The 14,848-nt window shown below is 54.6% G+C and overlaps 1 protein-coding gene and 2 non-coding genes across 3 annotated transcripts in view; 1 reads left to right on the forward strand and 2 right to left on the reverse strand.

The window, feature by feature from the left end:
- POLR2A (RNA polymerase II subunit A) overlaps positions 1-10,968 on the forward strand; it is a 45,142-nt gene extending 34,174 nt beyond the window's left edge. Inside the window, exons 20-29 of the mRNA XM_039337940.1 lie at positions 1,163-1,387; positions 1,664-1,910; positions 2,003-2,103; positions 3,245-3,349; positions 3,467-3,649; positions 3,754-3,957; positions 6,594-6,780; positions 7,353-7,466; positions 8,675-8,824; positions 8,918-10,968. Of these exons, the coding sequence (XP_039193874.1) occupies positions 1,163-1,387; positions 1,664-1,910; positions 2,003-2,103; positions 3,245-3,349; positions 3,467-3,649; positions 3,754-3,957; positions 6,594-6,780; positions 7,353-7,466; positions 8,675-8,824; positions 8,918-10,053 (2,652 nt within the window). The 3' untranslated portion in view covers positions 10,054-10,968. The remainder of the gene's footprint in view (positions 1-1,162; positions 1,388-1,663; positions 1,911-2,002; positions 2,104-3,244; positions 3,350-3,466; positions 3,650-3,753; positions 3,958-6,593; positions 6,781-7,352; positions 7,467-8,674; positions 8,825-8,917) is intronic.
- Positions 10,969-13,456: 2,488 nt separating this feature from the next.
- Positions 13,457-13,528, reverse strand: TRNAG-UCC. Its single transcript has one exon. It is a non-coding gene; the product is annotated as a tRNA-Gly (tRNA).
- Positions 13,529-13,727: 199 nt separating this feature from the next.
- Positions 13,728-13,809, reverse strand: TRNAL-UAG. The gene has a single exon. It is a non-coding gene; the product is annotated as a tRNA-Leu (tRNA).
- Between the last annotated feature and the right edge of the window lie 1,039 nt (positions 13,810-14,848).

The raw sequence follows: 14,848 nt of genomic DNA on the forward strand, positions 1-14,848 counted from the left end.
ATCTTGAGCAGCTGTGGAAATAGGGCAGGGAGGGGGGGCAGAGTTTTCCCTGGGGGAGGCGTTCAGCCTAGCCAAGGAGTGCCGCCCCCCTGGGACCCTAAACGGCCCAGAATTCCTTGCTGCTTCCGCTCGGTTTCCACGATGGGAAGTAAACACATGCCTGATTGTTTGAGGGTGGAAAATATTGCCCTGGCTTTAAAAGGGGTCAGAAAGATGGCCGGAATCTCCTTGGGACCGGGCCCAAGATTCATAATTTTATCTTGGCTTCTGCTCCCTTTCCTGTAACGGAATCCACGAGGGGTTAGGAAGCTTCTCCTCCGTTTTTTTAGTAGCTCCGTTCCTCCAAGCTGGCCTGATGTGGGTTTGAAGCAAGCCACGTTCAGAAAACATTATCCGCAGTTTGAGCAGCCTTCCCTTAACTCGGGCCACCTTTGGAGGGGTGGACCTCAACTCCCAGATGTCTCCTCTGATGGCTGTGCGGCTTGGGAATTCTGGGAACTGAAGTCCAGGTTTGTGACGGATGCCCAGAGAAACAGATGGCTGATCTAGCCTTTGGTGCAATGGTTCTCAACCTGTAGGTTGGGACCCCATTTGGGGTCGAACGACCATTTCACGGGGGTCGCCAAACAAGGCTGTCCGCCATTTTTTTCCCCTTTGGCCACGCCCCTGGCACCCGGTGATGTATAAGTGGTTGGGGGTCACCACAACATGGGGAACTGTATTATGGGGTCGCGGCATTAGAAAGGTTGAGAACCACTGCAAGTCTGGTGGGATGCTAAGCTGGAAGTTAGTTGTTCATCAAACATACAGGAGGTCCTCAACTTGCGACTCATCGTCCAGTGACTTTTTGAAAAGAGAGGAGTTACAACAGTTCCAGTTGGCTCCCCGTCACGTGACCACACGGCCGTGTCGTGCAGTCGTGTGACTGTTTTACAACGGTTGCGTTGAAAAGCAGCAAAGCTGTACCCACAGCAAACTATTTGTCCGCTTAACGGCCGCTGCAAGAAGGATCCTAAAATCAGGTTGGTCGCATGACCAATTTCATGTAGGCGCCGTAACTCGAGGACTTCCTGCGGTAATAAAAGCTCTTTTTCCAAACTTAACGAGCTGTCACACTCGGCCTCGAGTCCAGAAAATATTCCCGGCTGTCATTTTTCCACAGGCCCACCCTGGTGAGATGGTGGGGGCCTTGGCTGCCCAGTCCCTGGGAGAACCCGCTACCCAGATGACCCTCAACACCTTCCACTACGCTGGGGTCTCGGCCAAAAACGTGACCCTGGGGGTGCCTCGGCTGAAGGAACTGATCAACATTTCCAAAAAGCCAAAGACGCCTTCCCTGACGGTCTTTCTGCTGGGACAGTCCGCCCGTGACGCTGAGAGGGCCAAGGTGAGGAGAAGAAGGGGGGTTGGTGGTGAAGTTGGCCTTGGCTGTGGAGTATGAGGGCATCTCAGAAGGTTTCTGGAGGTCTTTCTCCTAACTCAGGATGGAGCTAAATTTTAGGCTGAAGGTGGTAGGTTGTGCCCCCGACGTTTTCTCCCTCCATCTCTTGAGAGCCAACTGCAAATGGGTGGCCAAATCCTAGAGGTAGACCCTCCTCAGCGAGAAAGTAGCTTCCAAGGTTGGTTCTCCATCCTTCACCATCTCTGCGTGTCTCCATCCCAGGATATCCTTTGCCGCTTGGAGCACACCACCCTTCGCAAGGTGACGGCCAACACGGCCATCTACTACGACCCCAACCCTCAGAACACCGTGGTGGCCGAGGACCAGGAGTGGGTGAACGTCTACTACGAGATGCCCGACTTTGACGTCACCCGCATCTCGCCTTGGCTGCTGAGGGTGGAGCTGGACCGCAAGCACATGACGGACCGCAAGCTCACCATGGAGCAGATCGCCGAGAAGATCAATGCTGGTGAGTCGGGGTTGACGGCCGGAGCTCGCTCTGTCCTTTGCCCATGTCCACCGGCAGCCCGTTGGACAACCTTTCTTCTTCTTCTTCTGCAGGCTTTGGAGATGACCTCAACTGCATCTTCAATGATGACAATGCTGAGAAGCTGGTGCTGCGCATTCGTATCATGAACAGCGATGAGAATAAGATGCAAGAGGTGGGGAAAGCAATCCCCTTACCATTAAACTTCTGGGGATTGGAGTTGACGGGAAGCGGGTACGATGGCCAGGGTCTTCTTTAGCTGAAGAAAGCAGATACTTCCTCGGGTATCTGAGTAGCTTTGGCCAGCTCATGCATTTTTGACAGGGTTGGTTGTCTTATGACCTCTGGGCCCGGTTGGGGTGGGTGTTCTTGAGCCAAAGACAGCCTTGGTTCTACCAACCAACCAATGAGGGTCGAGTCCATGGCTGTGCCAGCAATCCTATGTAGTCTGGTACCAGGTTTCCAGGAATTTTGGTCCTTAGCTTGGTCTAGGATACTCACAGTTGAAACTACAGGAGTCTACCCATGCATTGTGAGAGTGTCTTCATTGTGTCTTCCAACTGGTATTCATGGATGTGCTTTGCTAGTCTTCTGCCTGTTTGTCCTACAGAGTGGCCGTTGCAGTCCTTATATTGCATGCTATAGACTATTAAAGTTTCTTTTGAATGGTGTGTAAACGTAGTTAATCTCTGTGTGTCTGTTGATGGCTGACTGAATACGAGGCTTCCAGGAATTCCCTAGGGTTTTTGGATTCCGTTTGATCTACGATGCTCACTGTAGAAACTACGGTAGAGTCTGCCCATGCATTGTGAGAGTGTCTTCATTGTGACTTCCAACTGTTTATAGATGTGCTTTGCTAGTCTTCTACCTGTTTGTCCTACACAATGGCTGTTGCAATCCTTGCATTGCATGCTGTTGTTTTTATTGTCTCTTGAATGGTGTGTAAACGTGGTTTATCTCTTATGTGCCTGTTGATGGCTAATTTGTCTTGAATTCCAGGAATTCCCTAGCGTGTTTGGACTTGGCTCGGTCTAGGATACTGTCAGTTACCCAATTGAAACTATGGTCAAGTCTGTCCGTGTGCTAATTGGTGTTCATGGATGCGGTCTGCTAGTCTTCTGCATGTTTATCCTACACAGTGGTTGTCACCACGCTTACACCAGGAATCTCCAACCTTAGCAACTTTAAGACATGTGGACTTTAACTCCCAGAATTCTGGGAGTTGATGTCCACAAGTCGCAAAGTTGTCAAGGTTGGAGACCCTTGCCTTGTACTGGATGTGGTACATGAGAGATCTTTCTTCTCTGGTGGCATAGGAGGAAGAGGTGGTGGACAAGATGGACGACGACGTTTTCCTGCGGTGCATCGAATCCAACATGCTGACGGACATGACCCTTCAAGGCATTGAGCAGATCAGCAAGGTGAGGGCAGGAGGCCTGTCCTAACAGCTCCTTCCCCTCCCTAAGAAAGTCCTTATCTTTCCCCCATCCCACCAGGGTTACTGTTAATTCACCAGCCTGCTCCTCCTCCTCCCTCAGGTGTACATGCACCTGCCCCAGACCGACAACAAGAAGAAAATCATAATCACTGAAGATGGCGAGTTCAAAGCCCTCCAGGAATGGATCCTGGAAACCGACGGCGTGAGCCTCATGCGCGTGCTGAGCGAGAAAGACGTGGACCCCGTGCGCACCACCTCCAACGATATCGTGGAGATTTTCACGGTGAGCCCCGAAGCAGCGTGGCATGTCCTTGGGGGTTGGGATAAAGAAGGTCTTGGAGCGTGCCAAGCGGCAACCTGTAGAATCCGTCTTCCTTTGTTACTTAGGTGCTGGGAATCGAGGCGGTAAGGAAGGCCCTCGAACGGGAGCTGTACCACGTCATCTCCTTCGATGGCTCCTACGTCAACTATCGCCACTTGGCCCTGCTCTGTGACACCATGACCTGTCGCGGGCACTTGATGGCCATCACGCGACACGGCGTCAACCGCCAGGACACGGGGCCGCTCATGAAGTGCTCCTTTGAAGAGACGGTGAGTTTGTGTTGGGCGCGGACGACCAGGCCTTCCTGTGTAGAGCTCAAACAATCTATTGTTTTAAGCCTCTAATACGGCGGTTCTCAACCTATGGGTCGCGACCCCATTTGGGGTCGATCGACCATTTCACAGGGGTTGCCAAGCAAAGCTGTCCGCCATTTGTTTCCCCTTTTCCGGCGGGTGCCTTACTTCCCTTGGGCTGGGCCAGCTGGTGGCCCAGCCAGTGGTCGGCCTGCTCTGTCTCTGCCGCTTGCCAGCGACGCCTCGGCCGGCGCAGGGGGCGGCACCACGCATGCGCGGCGCTCCCGGGCAGGGAAAGTCCTCAACTTACGACCAGTTGGGTAGTCCTTGACTTACGACCGGTTTAGTCGACCTATGACCGGTTTAGTCCTCGAATTACGATCGGTTGGGGGTCGCAGCATTAAAATGGTTGAGAACCACTGCTCTAATACAAGAATCTTCCCAGCGTTGCGGCTTCTGCCTGGAAAGACCAGATAAGGCGCTAAAGCAGACATGTCAAACTCAAGGCCCACAAGCAGACTAGTAGGAGAAGGTGTTGAGTATGTAGGGGGGGGGGGAGTTGAAGCAGCGGCAGCTCCTGAGAGGCCTGGGGTAGAGTCAGCTGGGGCTGCCAGGGCTTGGCAGAGACCCCAGAATCAGCACACGCAGTGTGAATAGACCCAGCCTGGCAGTGGTTGAACTCCTGGGGGTGCAGAGGAGAGGATATAAAAAGAGCGGTTTTGGCTGGAAAGGGAATGGAGTGAGAGGGACAGAAGGCAATAGGGAGGAGAGCAGAGAGACTTCTGTGGGGCAGGCCTGAGGGAGAGAAAGGGGGGCAGGAAAGGAGAGGCTTTTGTGGGGCAGGCCTGTGGGAGAGAAGGGAAGGAGAAGAGCAGAGGCTTCTGTGGGGCAGGCCAGAGGAAGAAAAGAGGAGAATAGGAAGGCTTCTGTGGGGCAGGGCAGGCCTGTGGGAGAGAAGGGGAGGAGAGTAGAGGCTTCTGTGGGGCAGGCCTGAGGGAGAGAAGGGGGCAGGAAAGGAGAGGCTTTTGTGGGGCAGGCCTGTGGGAGAGAAGGGGAGGAGAATAGGAAGGCTTCTGTGGGGCAGGCCTGAGGGAGTGAAGGGGAGGAGAATAGAAGAGGCTTTTGTGGGGTGGGGCAGGCCTAAGGGGAGAATAGAGGCTTCTGTGGGGTAGGCCTGAGGGAGAGAAAGGGGCAGGAAAGGAGAGGCTTCTGTGGGGCAGGCCTGAGGGAGAGAAAGGGAGAAGAATAGGAAGGCTTCTGTGGGGCAGGCCTGAGGCAGAAAGGGGGAGGAAAATAGGAAGGCTTCTGTGGGGCAGGGCTGGCCTGTGGGAGAGAAGGGGATAGGAAGGCTTCTGTGGGGCAGTCCTGAGGCAGAAAAGGGGAGGAAAATGGGAAGGCTTCTGTGGGGCAGGGCAGGCCTGTGGAAGAAAAGGGGAGGAGATTAGGAGAGGCTTCTGTGGGGCAGGGCAGGCCTGAAACGGGGAGGAGAATAGAGGCTTCTGTGGGGCAGGCCTGAGGGAGAGAAAGGGGCAGGAAAGGAGAGGCTTTTGTGGGGCAGGCCTGTGGGAGAGAAGGGGAGGAGAATAGGAGAGGCTTCTGTGGGGCAGGCCTGAGGCAGAAAAGGGGAGGAAAATAGGAAGGCTTCTGTGGGGCGGGGCAGGCCTGAGGGAAAGAAGGCGAGGAGAATAGAAGAGGCTTCTGTGGGGCAGGCCAGAGGAAGAAAAGAGGAGGAGAATAGGAAGGCTTCTGTGGGGCAGGGCAGGCCTGTGGGAGAAAAGGGGAGGAGGCTAGGAGAGGCTTCTGTGGGGCAGGGCAGGCCTGAAAAGGGGAGGAGAATAGAAGAGGCTTCTGTGGGGCAGGGCAGGCCTGAAAAGGGGAGGAGATTAGGAGAGGCTTCTGTGGGGCAGGGCAGGCCTGAAAAGGGGAGGAGAATAGGAAGGCTTCTGTGGGCAGGCCTGAGGGATAGAATAGGAGAGGCTTGTGTGGGGCAGGGCAGGCCTGAGGGAGAAAAAGGGGAGGAGAATAGCAGAGGCTTCTGTGGGGCAGTCCTGAGGGAGAGAAGGGGAGGAGAATAGAGGCTTCTGTGGGGCAGGGCAGGCCTGTGGGAGAGAAGGGGATAGGAAGGCTTCTGTGGGGCAGGCCAGAGGAAGAAAAGGGGAGGAGAATAGGAAGGCTTCTGTGGGGCAGGGCAGGCCTGAGGGAGAAAAAGGGGAGGAGAATAGCAGAGGCTTCTGTGGGGCAGGCCTGAGGGAGAGAAGGGGACAGGAGAGGGAAGGCTTCTGTGGGGCAGGGTAGGCCTGAGGGAAAGAAGGCGAGGAGAATAGAGGCTTCTGTGGGGCAGGACAGGCCTGTGGAAGAAAAGAGGAGTAGGAAGGCTTCTGTGGGGCAGGGCAGGCCTGAGGGAGAGAAGGGGACAGGAAAGGAGAGGCTTCTGTGGGGCAGGCCCTCTAGTTTTTACGTAGTGAGTCCAGGCTAGTTCCTCGCTTGACCCTTCCTCCCAACTGACACAGCTGCCCCCCCCCCAAATGTTTGGGGGTTGGGACCAAGACCTTTGCTCCGTGGTGGTCCTGTGGCCTGTATACCACCCATGGGGCTCCTACTACCTTCTCCAGGTCGATGTCCTGATGGAGGCGGCCGCCCACGGCGAGAGCGACCCCATGAAGGGGGTCTCGGAAAACATCATGCTGGGCCAGCTGGCGCCTGCGGGCACCGGTTGCTTCGACCTGCTTTTGGACGCGGAAAAATGCAAATTCGGCATGGAGATCCCCACCAACATCACCGGGCTGGGCGTCGGAGGGCGTAAGTCCTGGTCGCCTCTCTTGGAGGGGGGGTCCAAGGAAGGGGACCCAATTTTGCGACCTTTCTCGCCACCGTCGTTAAGCAAATCGCTGCATTCGTTGAGTGAGTCACGTGGCCGTTAAGCGAATCCCCATTGACTGCTTGTCGGAAAGTCGCAAAAGGGGATCACGTGACCCCAGGGATGCTGCAGCCGTCATAAATGCGAGTCAAGCCTCTGAATTTTGATCCCTGGACTCCGGGGAAGCTGCAACAGAGGTTTAAGTGCGAAAAACGGTCCTTGGTCGCTTTTTTTCAGTCCCATGTGACTTTGAACGGTCACTAAATGAACGGCTGTAAGCCGAGGACTATCTACATCAAATATCAGCATCAAATCTGACCCGCGTGGAGGGTCCTGGGTTGGGGAAGGCCAGGGTTATCCTCCAGTCCCAGAGAAATTATAATTAACCGTCGGGATCACCTTCCACATCTGGGAGAGGAAAACATCTGGGTGCGCCTTTTGCACCCAGCACCCCCGCTGCTCCAGCCTCTTCCTCGGGGGCGCCGGTCCTGCTCACTCTCCTCTTCCCTTACAGCTACAGGCATGTTCTTCGGCTCTGCGCCCAGCCCCATGGGCGGGGTGTCCCCTGCCACCACCCCGTGGAACCAAGGTGCCACGCCAGCCTACGGCGCCTGGTCGCCCAGCGTGGGTAGGTATCCAGAAAGCGCTCCTTCCTGGTTTGGGACTAAGTGGGTTACTTCAATGGTGGTTTGTACGGATGGGCTGATTTTTATCTGTCGAGCAATTAAGGGGAGGGGGGGTCGATGGGTCCCACGGAGGACAGATAACAAACCCCGACAGCTTTTTTTATCGCGGAAATAACGCCTGGCAAGATCTCTGGGTCAACAGGAAAAAAAACACTCAGATTTTATTCCGTTTGTAATAAAAACGGTGAACTTTGCGCACCGGGCTGTTTCCCCGTTTTTTAAAATCTTGGCTTGGTAATCGGAGAATTCCATTGTGGGTGTTGAAGCTTGAGAGCACTTAATCTAAAGTGTACTTCAAATGTGCAGCCCCCCACTTCCTCCCCCCGGTGGGTCGCTACCCTTGGGGGCTTCCCAGCTGCCGACGCCAGCAGTTCAGAGTTTGTGGGATGCTCAGAGTAAGGGGAAGAAGAAGAAAGTGTGTGGTCTCCATTAAATTTATTTCCAATTAAGCACTCCTGGGTTTATTGGGAGGGAGAGAGGGAGGGAGGGAGGGAAGGAAGGAAGGAAGGAAGGAAGGGCAATGGATGGAAACTCATCAAACTCAACCTGGAACTAAAAAGGAAGGAAGGAAGGAAGGAAGGAAGGAAGGAAGGAAGGAAGGAAGGAAGGAAGGGCAATGGGTGGAAACTCAATCAAACTCAACCTGGAACTAAAGGAAGGAAGGAAGGAAGGAAGGAAGGAAGGAAGGAAGGAAGGAAGGAAGGAAGGAAGGAAGGAAGGAAGGAAGGAAGGAAGGAAGGAAGGAGGAAGGGCAATGGATGGAAACTCATCAAACTCAACCTGGAACTAAGGAAAGGAAGGAAGGAAGGAAGGAAGGAGGAAGGGCAATGGATGGAAACTCATCAAACTCAACCTGGAACTAAGGAGAGGAAGGAAGGAAGGAAGGAAGGAAGGAAGGAAGGAAGGAAGGAAGGAAGGAAGGAAGGAAGGAAGGAAGGAAGGGCAATGGATGGAAACTCATCAAACTCAACCTGGAACTAAGGAGAGGAAGGAAGGAAGGACGGAGAGATGGGAAGGTAGAAAAGAACGGGAGAGATGGGAAGGAAGGAAGGAAGGAAGAAAAGAGATGGGTAGGGAAGGGAGGAGAAGAGAGGAGGGAAGGGGGCTGGTTTCTCTCTCAACTGCAATTCTCCCTTCCTCCTCTTTGCAGGCAGCGGAATGACTCCCGGGGCTGCCAGTTTCTCCCCCAGCGCGGCTTCCGATGCCAGCGGTTACAGCCCTGGGTATTCCCCTGCCTGGTCGCCCACCCCAGGCTCCCCCGGCTCTCCAGGGCCTTCCAGCCCCTACATTCCGTCTCCAGGTAACGTGGCTACCCCAGTCCTGCAGTCCCTCCCAGCGCTCTCCTCAGAGTGTGGAATCCTGGATTAACGTCGGTTTCCTTCTGCCTTTCCAGGTGGTGCTATGTCTCCCAGCTACTCCCCAACCTCTCCCGCCTACGAGCCACGCTCGCCTGGGGTCTACACCCCGCAAAGCCCCAGCTACAGCCCCACCTCCCCATCCTACAGTCCCACCTCTCCTTCGTACTCTCCAACAAGCCCGAATTACAGCCCAACCAGCCCCAGCTACAGCCCCACCTCCCCGAGTTACTCTCCGACCAGCCCCAGCTACAGCCCGACGTCGCCCAGCTACAGCCCGACCAGCCCCAGCTACAGCCCAACTTCACCTAGTTATTCTCCAACCAGTCCCAGCTACAGCCCAACCAGCCCCAGCTACAGCCCAACGTCGCCCAGCTACAGCCCGACCAGCCCCAGCTACAGCCCGACGTCACCCAGTTACAGCCCAACCAGCCCCAGCTACAGCCCGACATCTCCCAGCTACAGCCCAACCTCCCCCAGCTACAGCCCGACCTCCCCTAGTTACAGCCCTACCAGTCCTAATTACAGCCCAACCTCTCCAAACTACACCCCGACTTCTCCCAGCTACAGCCCGACTTCGCCCAGCTACAGCCCGACCTCTCCTAATTACACCCCGACGTCTCCAAACTACAGCCCAACATCTCCCAGTTACTCCCCGACCAGCCCTTCCTACAGTCCCACCTCGCCCAGCTACTCTCCCTCCAGCCCCCGCTACACCCCACAGTCCCCCACTTACACCCCTTCATCGCCTAGCTACAGCCCCAGCTCGCCCAGCTACAGCCCGACCAGCCCCAAATACACCCCGACTAGCCCGTCCTACAGCCCCAGCTCTCCGGAATACACCCCGACCAGCCCCAAGTACAGCCCGACCAGCCCCAAGTACAGCCCGACCTCGCCCACCTACAGCCCGACCACGCCGAAGTACAGCCCGACCAGCCCCACCTACTCGCCGACGTCGCCGGTGTACACCCCGACCTCGCCGAAATACAGCCCGACCTCGCCCACCTACTCGCCCACCTCCCCCAAGTACAGCCCGACCTCCCCGACTTACTCGCCCACCTCCCCCAAGGGCTCCACCTACTCGCCGACCTCTCCCGGCTACAGCCCCACATCGCCGACCTACAGCCTCACCAGCCCGGCCATCAGTCCAGACGACAGCGACGAAGAGAACTGAAGAAAGAAGGGCTCCCGTCCGGGCGGAGAGGAGTTGGGGTGTGATGGCCGGGTGACAATTTGTTGAGAAGTCTGGACATTTTGCGGGGGGGCTTAACCTGCCCAGTTGCCAAAGGAAAACCAAGATTTTTAGGGGGGCGTCTTCCTTCAGCACCCCCTCTTCCGTGGCCCTGGTTAGAAGACGGCCTCAATTCTTCTTTTCGACTGTTCTTTTCAGCCTGTTTTGACCTTTCAGGGGAAAAAAACAAACAAAAACAGCCAACCTTGTAAACGATTGGCGTAGATTTCCTAATGAGCCCACAAAACCTGATGGGATAACTGGGGGGGGTACCCCAATTCCTACCGAACCCCTGTTATTAAGTACCACGGCCCAGCTGGGACCTCCACAGTGGGCTCTCGTTGTATCGGTTGGGATTTATTTATGTTGAAAACTAGAAGATTTCTTGACTTTTGGCGCATTTGTGTTTTCACTTCGACTGGGGAGGGGGGCGAGTTTCAAGCCCCCCCCAAAACTCTCGCCCCGATCTAGTTTTTAAATTGAACCTTTTTTGGGGGGAGGGTGGACGGAGCCCGGTTTCGGCTGAGTTTTCTTTTGAGTCCTGCGTAGCATGTTTAAAAAAATAATCCAGATTCTTTCCCCCCCCCCCCCACGGTTCTGCTTCTTTCCTGCTGGGGGGGGGAGAGTGGGGGTCAGTGTGGGGAGGGGGCCGAGAGGCTTTGATGGGGCAGGTGGGACGATAGTTATGCCTTCCCCCAGCAACAAAGGGAGGAAAGGAGCGAAACAAGGCAGTCGAAGCGACGTTCTTTCATTCGTTCGTTGAGTGTTTGGGGATTCTTGCTTTTTTCTCTCTCTCTCTGCGCAATTTCTGTAACTTTCTGGACAAAAAAAAAAAATAAATTTTTTTTATTAACGGTTGACTAATGGCGAGTGTCCGTTCCGAAGTTTTAAATTGTGCAAATGGGGTGTTGGGGGGGGGGGTTTCTCTTTTAGAATACAGGCCATCCTCAACTTACGACTGGTCACTTACTGTTCGAAGTTACGACCGACTTCAAAAAGGGGATTTACAAACCAGATTTGATGTTCCAGCAGTTGGGGGGGGGGTCATCCCTGTGGTCATGTGATGCCCCCCCCCTTCAGACATAGGGCACCGGTCGCATTTGCAGCGTCTCGTGATCACACGTTACAACACTTTTGTCTAAAACTTGCAGCGGCTTCCATTTTTCAGCAAAACTGCGTCCACAACAAACATTAAAGTTTTGAAGAAGAGACTGGACAGCCATTTGTCTGAAATGGAATAGGGTTTCTTGCCTGAGCAGGGGGTTGGACTAGATGACCTCCAAGATCCCTTCCAACTTTACTATTTTTATTATTATTAATGACCGTGCCTCTCGCTTAACCTCAAAAGGACCAAAAAAAAAACCAAACCCCAGGTCGGTCACAGGATTGACCTGTTTTACAACCTAACGGGCTGGGTCCAATACGGTCAGAACTGAAGGACCACCTGTTCCATGCTCCCCAGGATGGCAAGACTTGGGAGGGGGCGACAAGGACTCTCCGGGGTGGTCCTTGTGTTACAGGTTGTGTTGTCCTTGGGGGAGCACAGTGCCCCTCCCCTCTTACAGTTCAGGAAGTTAGTGAAAACTGGCTAGGGAATTCTGGGCATTGAAGTCCCCAAGTCCTAAAAGGCACATCGTTCCCCACCCCTGTCTTAAAAATTGCCGTGGGTGAGGAACACAGCCATATTCATTTCCCTTTTTGCATCCTTTGTGGTCAGTTTCACTTCAGGTGTGTGTGTGTGTGTGGTCAGTTTCACTTCAGGTGTGTGTGTGTGTGTGTGTGTGGTCAGTTTCACTTCAGGTGTGTGTGTGGGTGTGTGTGATTCCCAGAGTCATAAAATTGAGGCCATAAGGCTACCAGGATCATTAAACCAGCTGACTGTCGATGCAAATCAGGCTGCCTGAAACAGCAATACTGGAAAATTCATTGTTAAGCAGGGCGGTCATTAAGTGGGGCATCACATGACCTGATTTTTTGCCATGGTCATTAGTGGGGAAGCTGGCTGGGTTGCCAATAGTGACCATGTGATCCCGGGACGTCACCACAACCGTTATCCGTACTTTTGGATTGCTAAGCCCCCAAGTTGCAACCCGCAGGAAAGCTGTGGTGGTCATAAGGGTGAGGACCTGTCACGAGTCATATTTTTCCATGTCATTGCAACTTTGGTCACTAAGCAAATAAGTTGTAAGTTGAGGACTCCCTGTATTTTAAAATCTCTCCCAGTCCAAGCTCATTATGTCCCAACAGGCAAAGAAACAGGAAGTCCCTCCCTAACCCCCCCCCCGTCCCCAGCATGCTTGCTGGGGAATTCTGGGAGTTGAAGTCCACACGTGTTCAGGTTGTGGACAAACATGGCAGATGGAACGTTGGGGGTTGGACTAGATGACCTCCAAGGTCCCTTCCAACTTTATTATTATTATAAGATTGTGAGTGTGTGCAATGCAAACAGCAGGATGGTTAACGAGTCTCAGAAGGGCCGCTCCAATCAAACCTCCAGAGGCAGGAGCAGACGACCCTCAAAATACAGATAGTCCTCAACTTACGACCAAAACGGAGCCCAACATTTCTGTCACTAAGCGAGACATTTGTTAAGTGAGTTTGTTCAATTTTGCCTTTCTTTGCAACCTTTCCTACCACGGTTGTTAAGCGAGCCACTGCAGTTTGTTCAATTAGTAACGCGGTCGCTAAGCGAATCCGGCTTCCCCATTGCACTTTGCTTCTCAGAAGGTGGCCCCGGGACGCTGCGACCGTCATAAATACGAGTCAGTTGCCAACTGCCGGAATTCAGATCACAGGAATTAGGTCAAAAGGGTCAAAACTGTCACTAGCGATGTCTCAATTTCCAGCGGTCATTAAATGAGTGATTAATGGATTTTTTTGGGTTTGGGGTGGGTTTTTTTTTTGCAATTGCTCCCACTTTTTCTCTCTTCCAGCTGTCTAAAGCCCACCCACCCCTTTGCAGTGGGGTCCTTCCCATCCTCCCCCTGCGGCAAATGCTGCGACACAACGCCCCTGCGAGGTAGACCAGTCCCACAGACCAGAAAAAGACCCTTTTTCCCTCCAGGAGGATGCAGGCTCTTCTGAACCCTCTTGGCGCCGCTCTCTGCACCGCTGGCTCTACAGCCAATAAATAATTTGAATTATTTCCATTTCATCGGCTTTCCTGGAAAACATGTTTTCCACTCGGATTCCAACCCACCCAGCAGGAAAAGCTTCCGGGAAAAGCGAAGCGTCTTATAAAACGGGAGTCAGGGTCAAAAACGCCCCTATTGGGGGCAGGATTAATTAATTAATTAATGTTGCAATGAATTAATTGCAAAAAAACAAATGAAAAAAAAAAGGAATCTGCGTTGGCCGGGAATCGAACCCGGGTCAACTGCTTGGAAGGCAGCTATGCTCACCACTATACCACCAACGCGAACTGTGCAAGCGGAGAGTGAAGAGTTCTACATAAAGGAGATTTTGCATGCTCGGTTGCACGCAATTCAAAAATACGAGGGGACACGGGTTCAGCCGGGGGGAGGGCGGGGGAGAGGAGACCCGACGTGCTGCTTTTCTTCCGTGTCCGGGGAAAGCTTTTTGTCCGCTCAGCAAAAGCCAGGGGGAAGAAAACCATCTGGCAGCGGTGGGATTCGAACCCACGCCCCCGGAGGGACTGGAGCCTAAATCCAGCGCCTTAGACCGCTCGGCCACGCTACCTCCGCTGGGGGCCAGTGGGAAGTGAAGCACAGACATTTTTAAGAGTGCAAATGGGGAATGGGGGGGGGAAAGAGGTGGCAGTGCCTTATGGGTCTGGGTATCCCCGCAGCCTAGGAGGGAGGGGGTGTCAGCCTGCACAGGGGGTCGAGGTTGATGCCCCCCCCAAGAATGGAGACTGATTGCAAGTGGGGAAGGGGTGTGGACCCTCCCCCCCAGCTGAGTCCCCCCCCCCCCCAAGTCACGGATCTCTATCCAGGGCAGCTTTCCCGGAGTGGAGCCTGGATGCCAGCTGGGGACGATGGGGCCTGGAATCCCACCCGTCCGGGAAGCAGCCAGGCGAAGGGGTACAAGCCCCTTTGGGGGACCCTTCCCTCCCCCACCCCTCCCGACGCCCAGCGCTGGAGCCTTGAAGCCCCATCAGCTGATCCAATAATGATAAGAATAATAGTAAAGTTGGAAGGGACCTTGGAGGTCATCTAGTCCAACCCCCTGCTCAGGCAGGAAACCCTACACCATTTCGGTCAAACGGCCGTCCAGTCGCTTCTTAAAAACTTCCAGTGTTGGAGCATTCACGGCTTCTGGAGGCAGGTACGGACCGGGAACGATGGGAGTTGGAGTCCCACCTCTCCGAGAAGCCGGCAGGGAAAGGGGTACCAATGCTCTCCCGGGGGGGGGGGAGAAGCGGGCCCGATCCCGGAATCCGCCGATCTCAGCCCAGCGTTGGGAGTTTCCCCCCACCCCCGAGCGGCAACCTGGGTCCCCGCTGGGAATGATGGGGCTTGGAGTGCCACCCCTCCAGGAAGCCGGCAGGCAAATGAGGCCAAATCTCAGGCACGACAAGGGGAAGGTAGACTGTGCTTATCCAGGGAGGCTCTGCGAAGGGCTACCTCTTCCCGCCCCGCAGTTTCCCCCGAGCTGGAGCTTTTCATGCGGGCCGGGGATGATGGGGGCTGGAGTCCGACCAACCGGGAAGCCTCTCTGTCCGGACATGGGCCGTGCCCAGCGGGAGGGAGCAAGAAGATGTCCCGGAGACGGGCAG

Source organism: Crotalus tigris, unplaced genomic scaffold (assembly GCF_016545835.1).
Source record: "Crotalus tigris isolate CLP2741 ecotype Arizona unplaced genomic scaffold, ASM1654583v1 scf7180000017690.20705106771:4171800, whole genome shotgun sequence".
Lineage (NCBI taxonomy): Eukaryota > Metazoa > Chordata > Lepidosauria > Squamata > Viperidae > Crotalus > Crotalus tigris.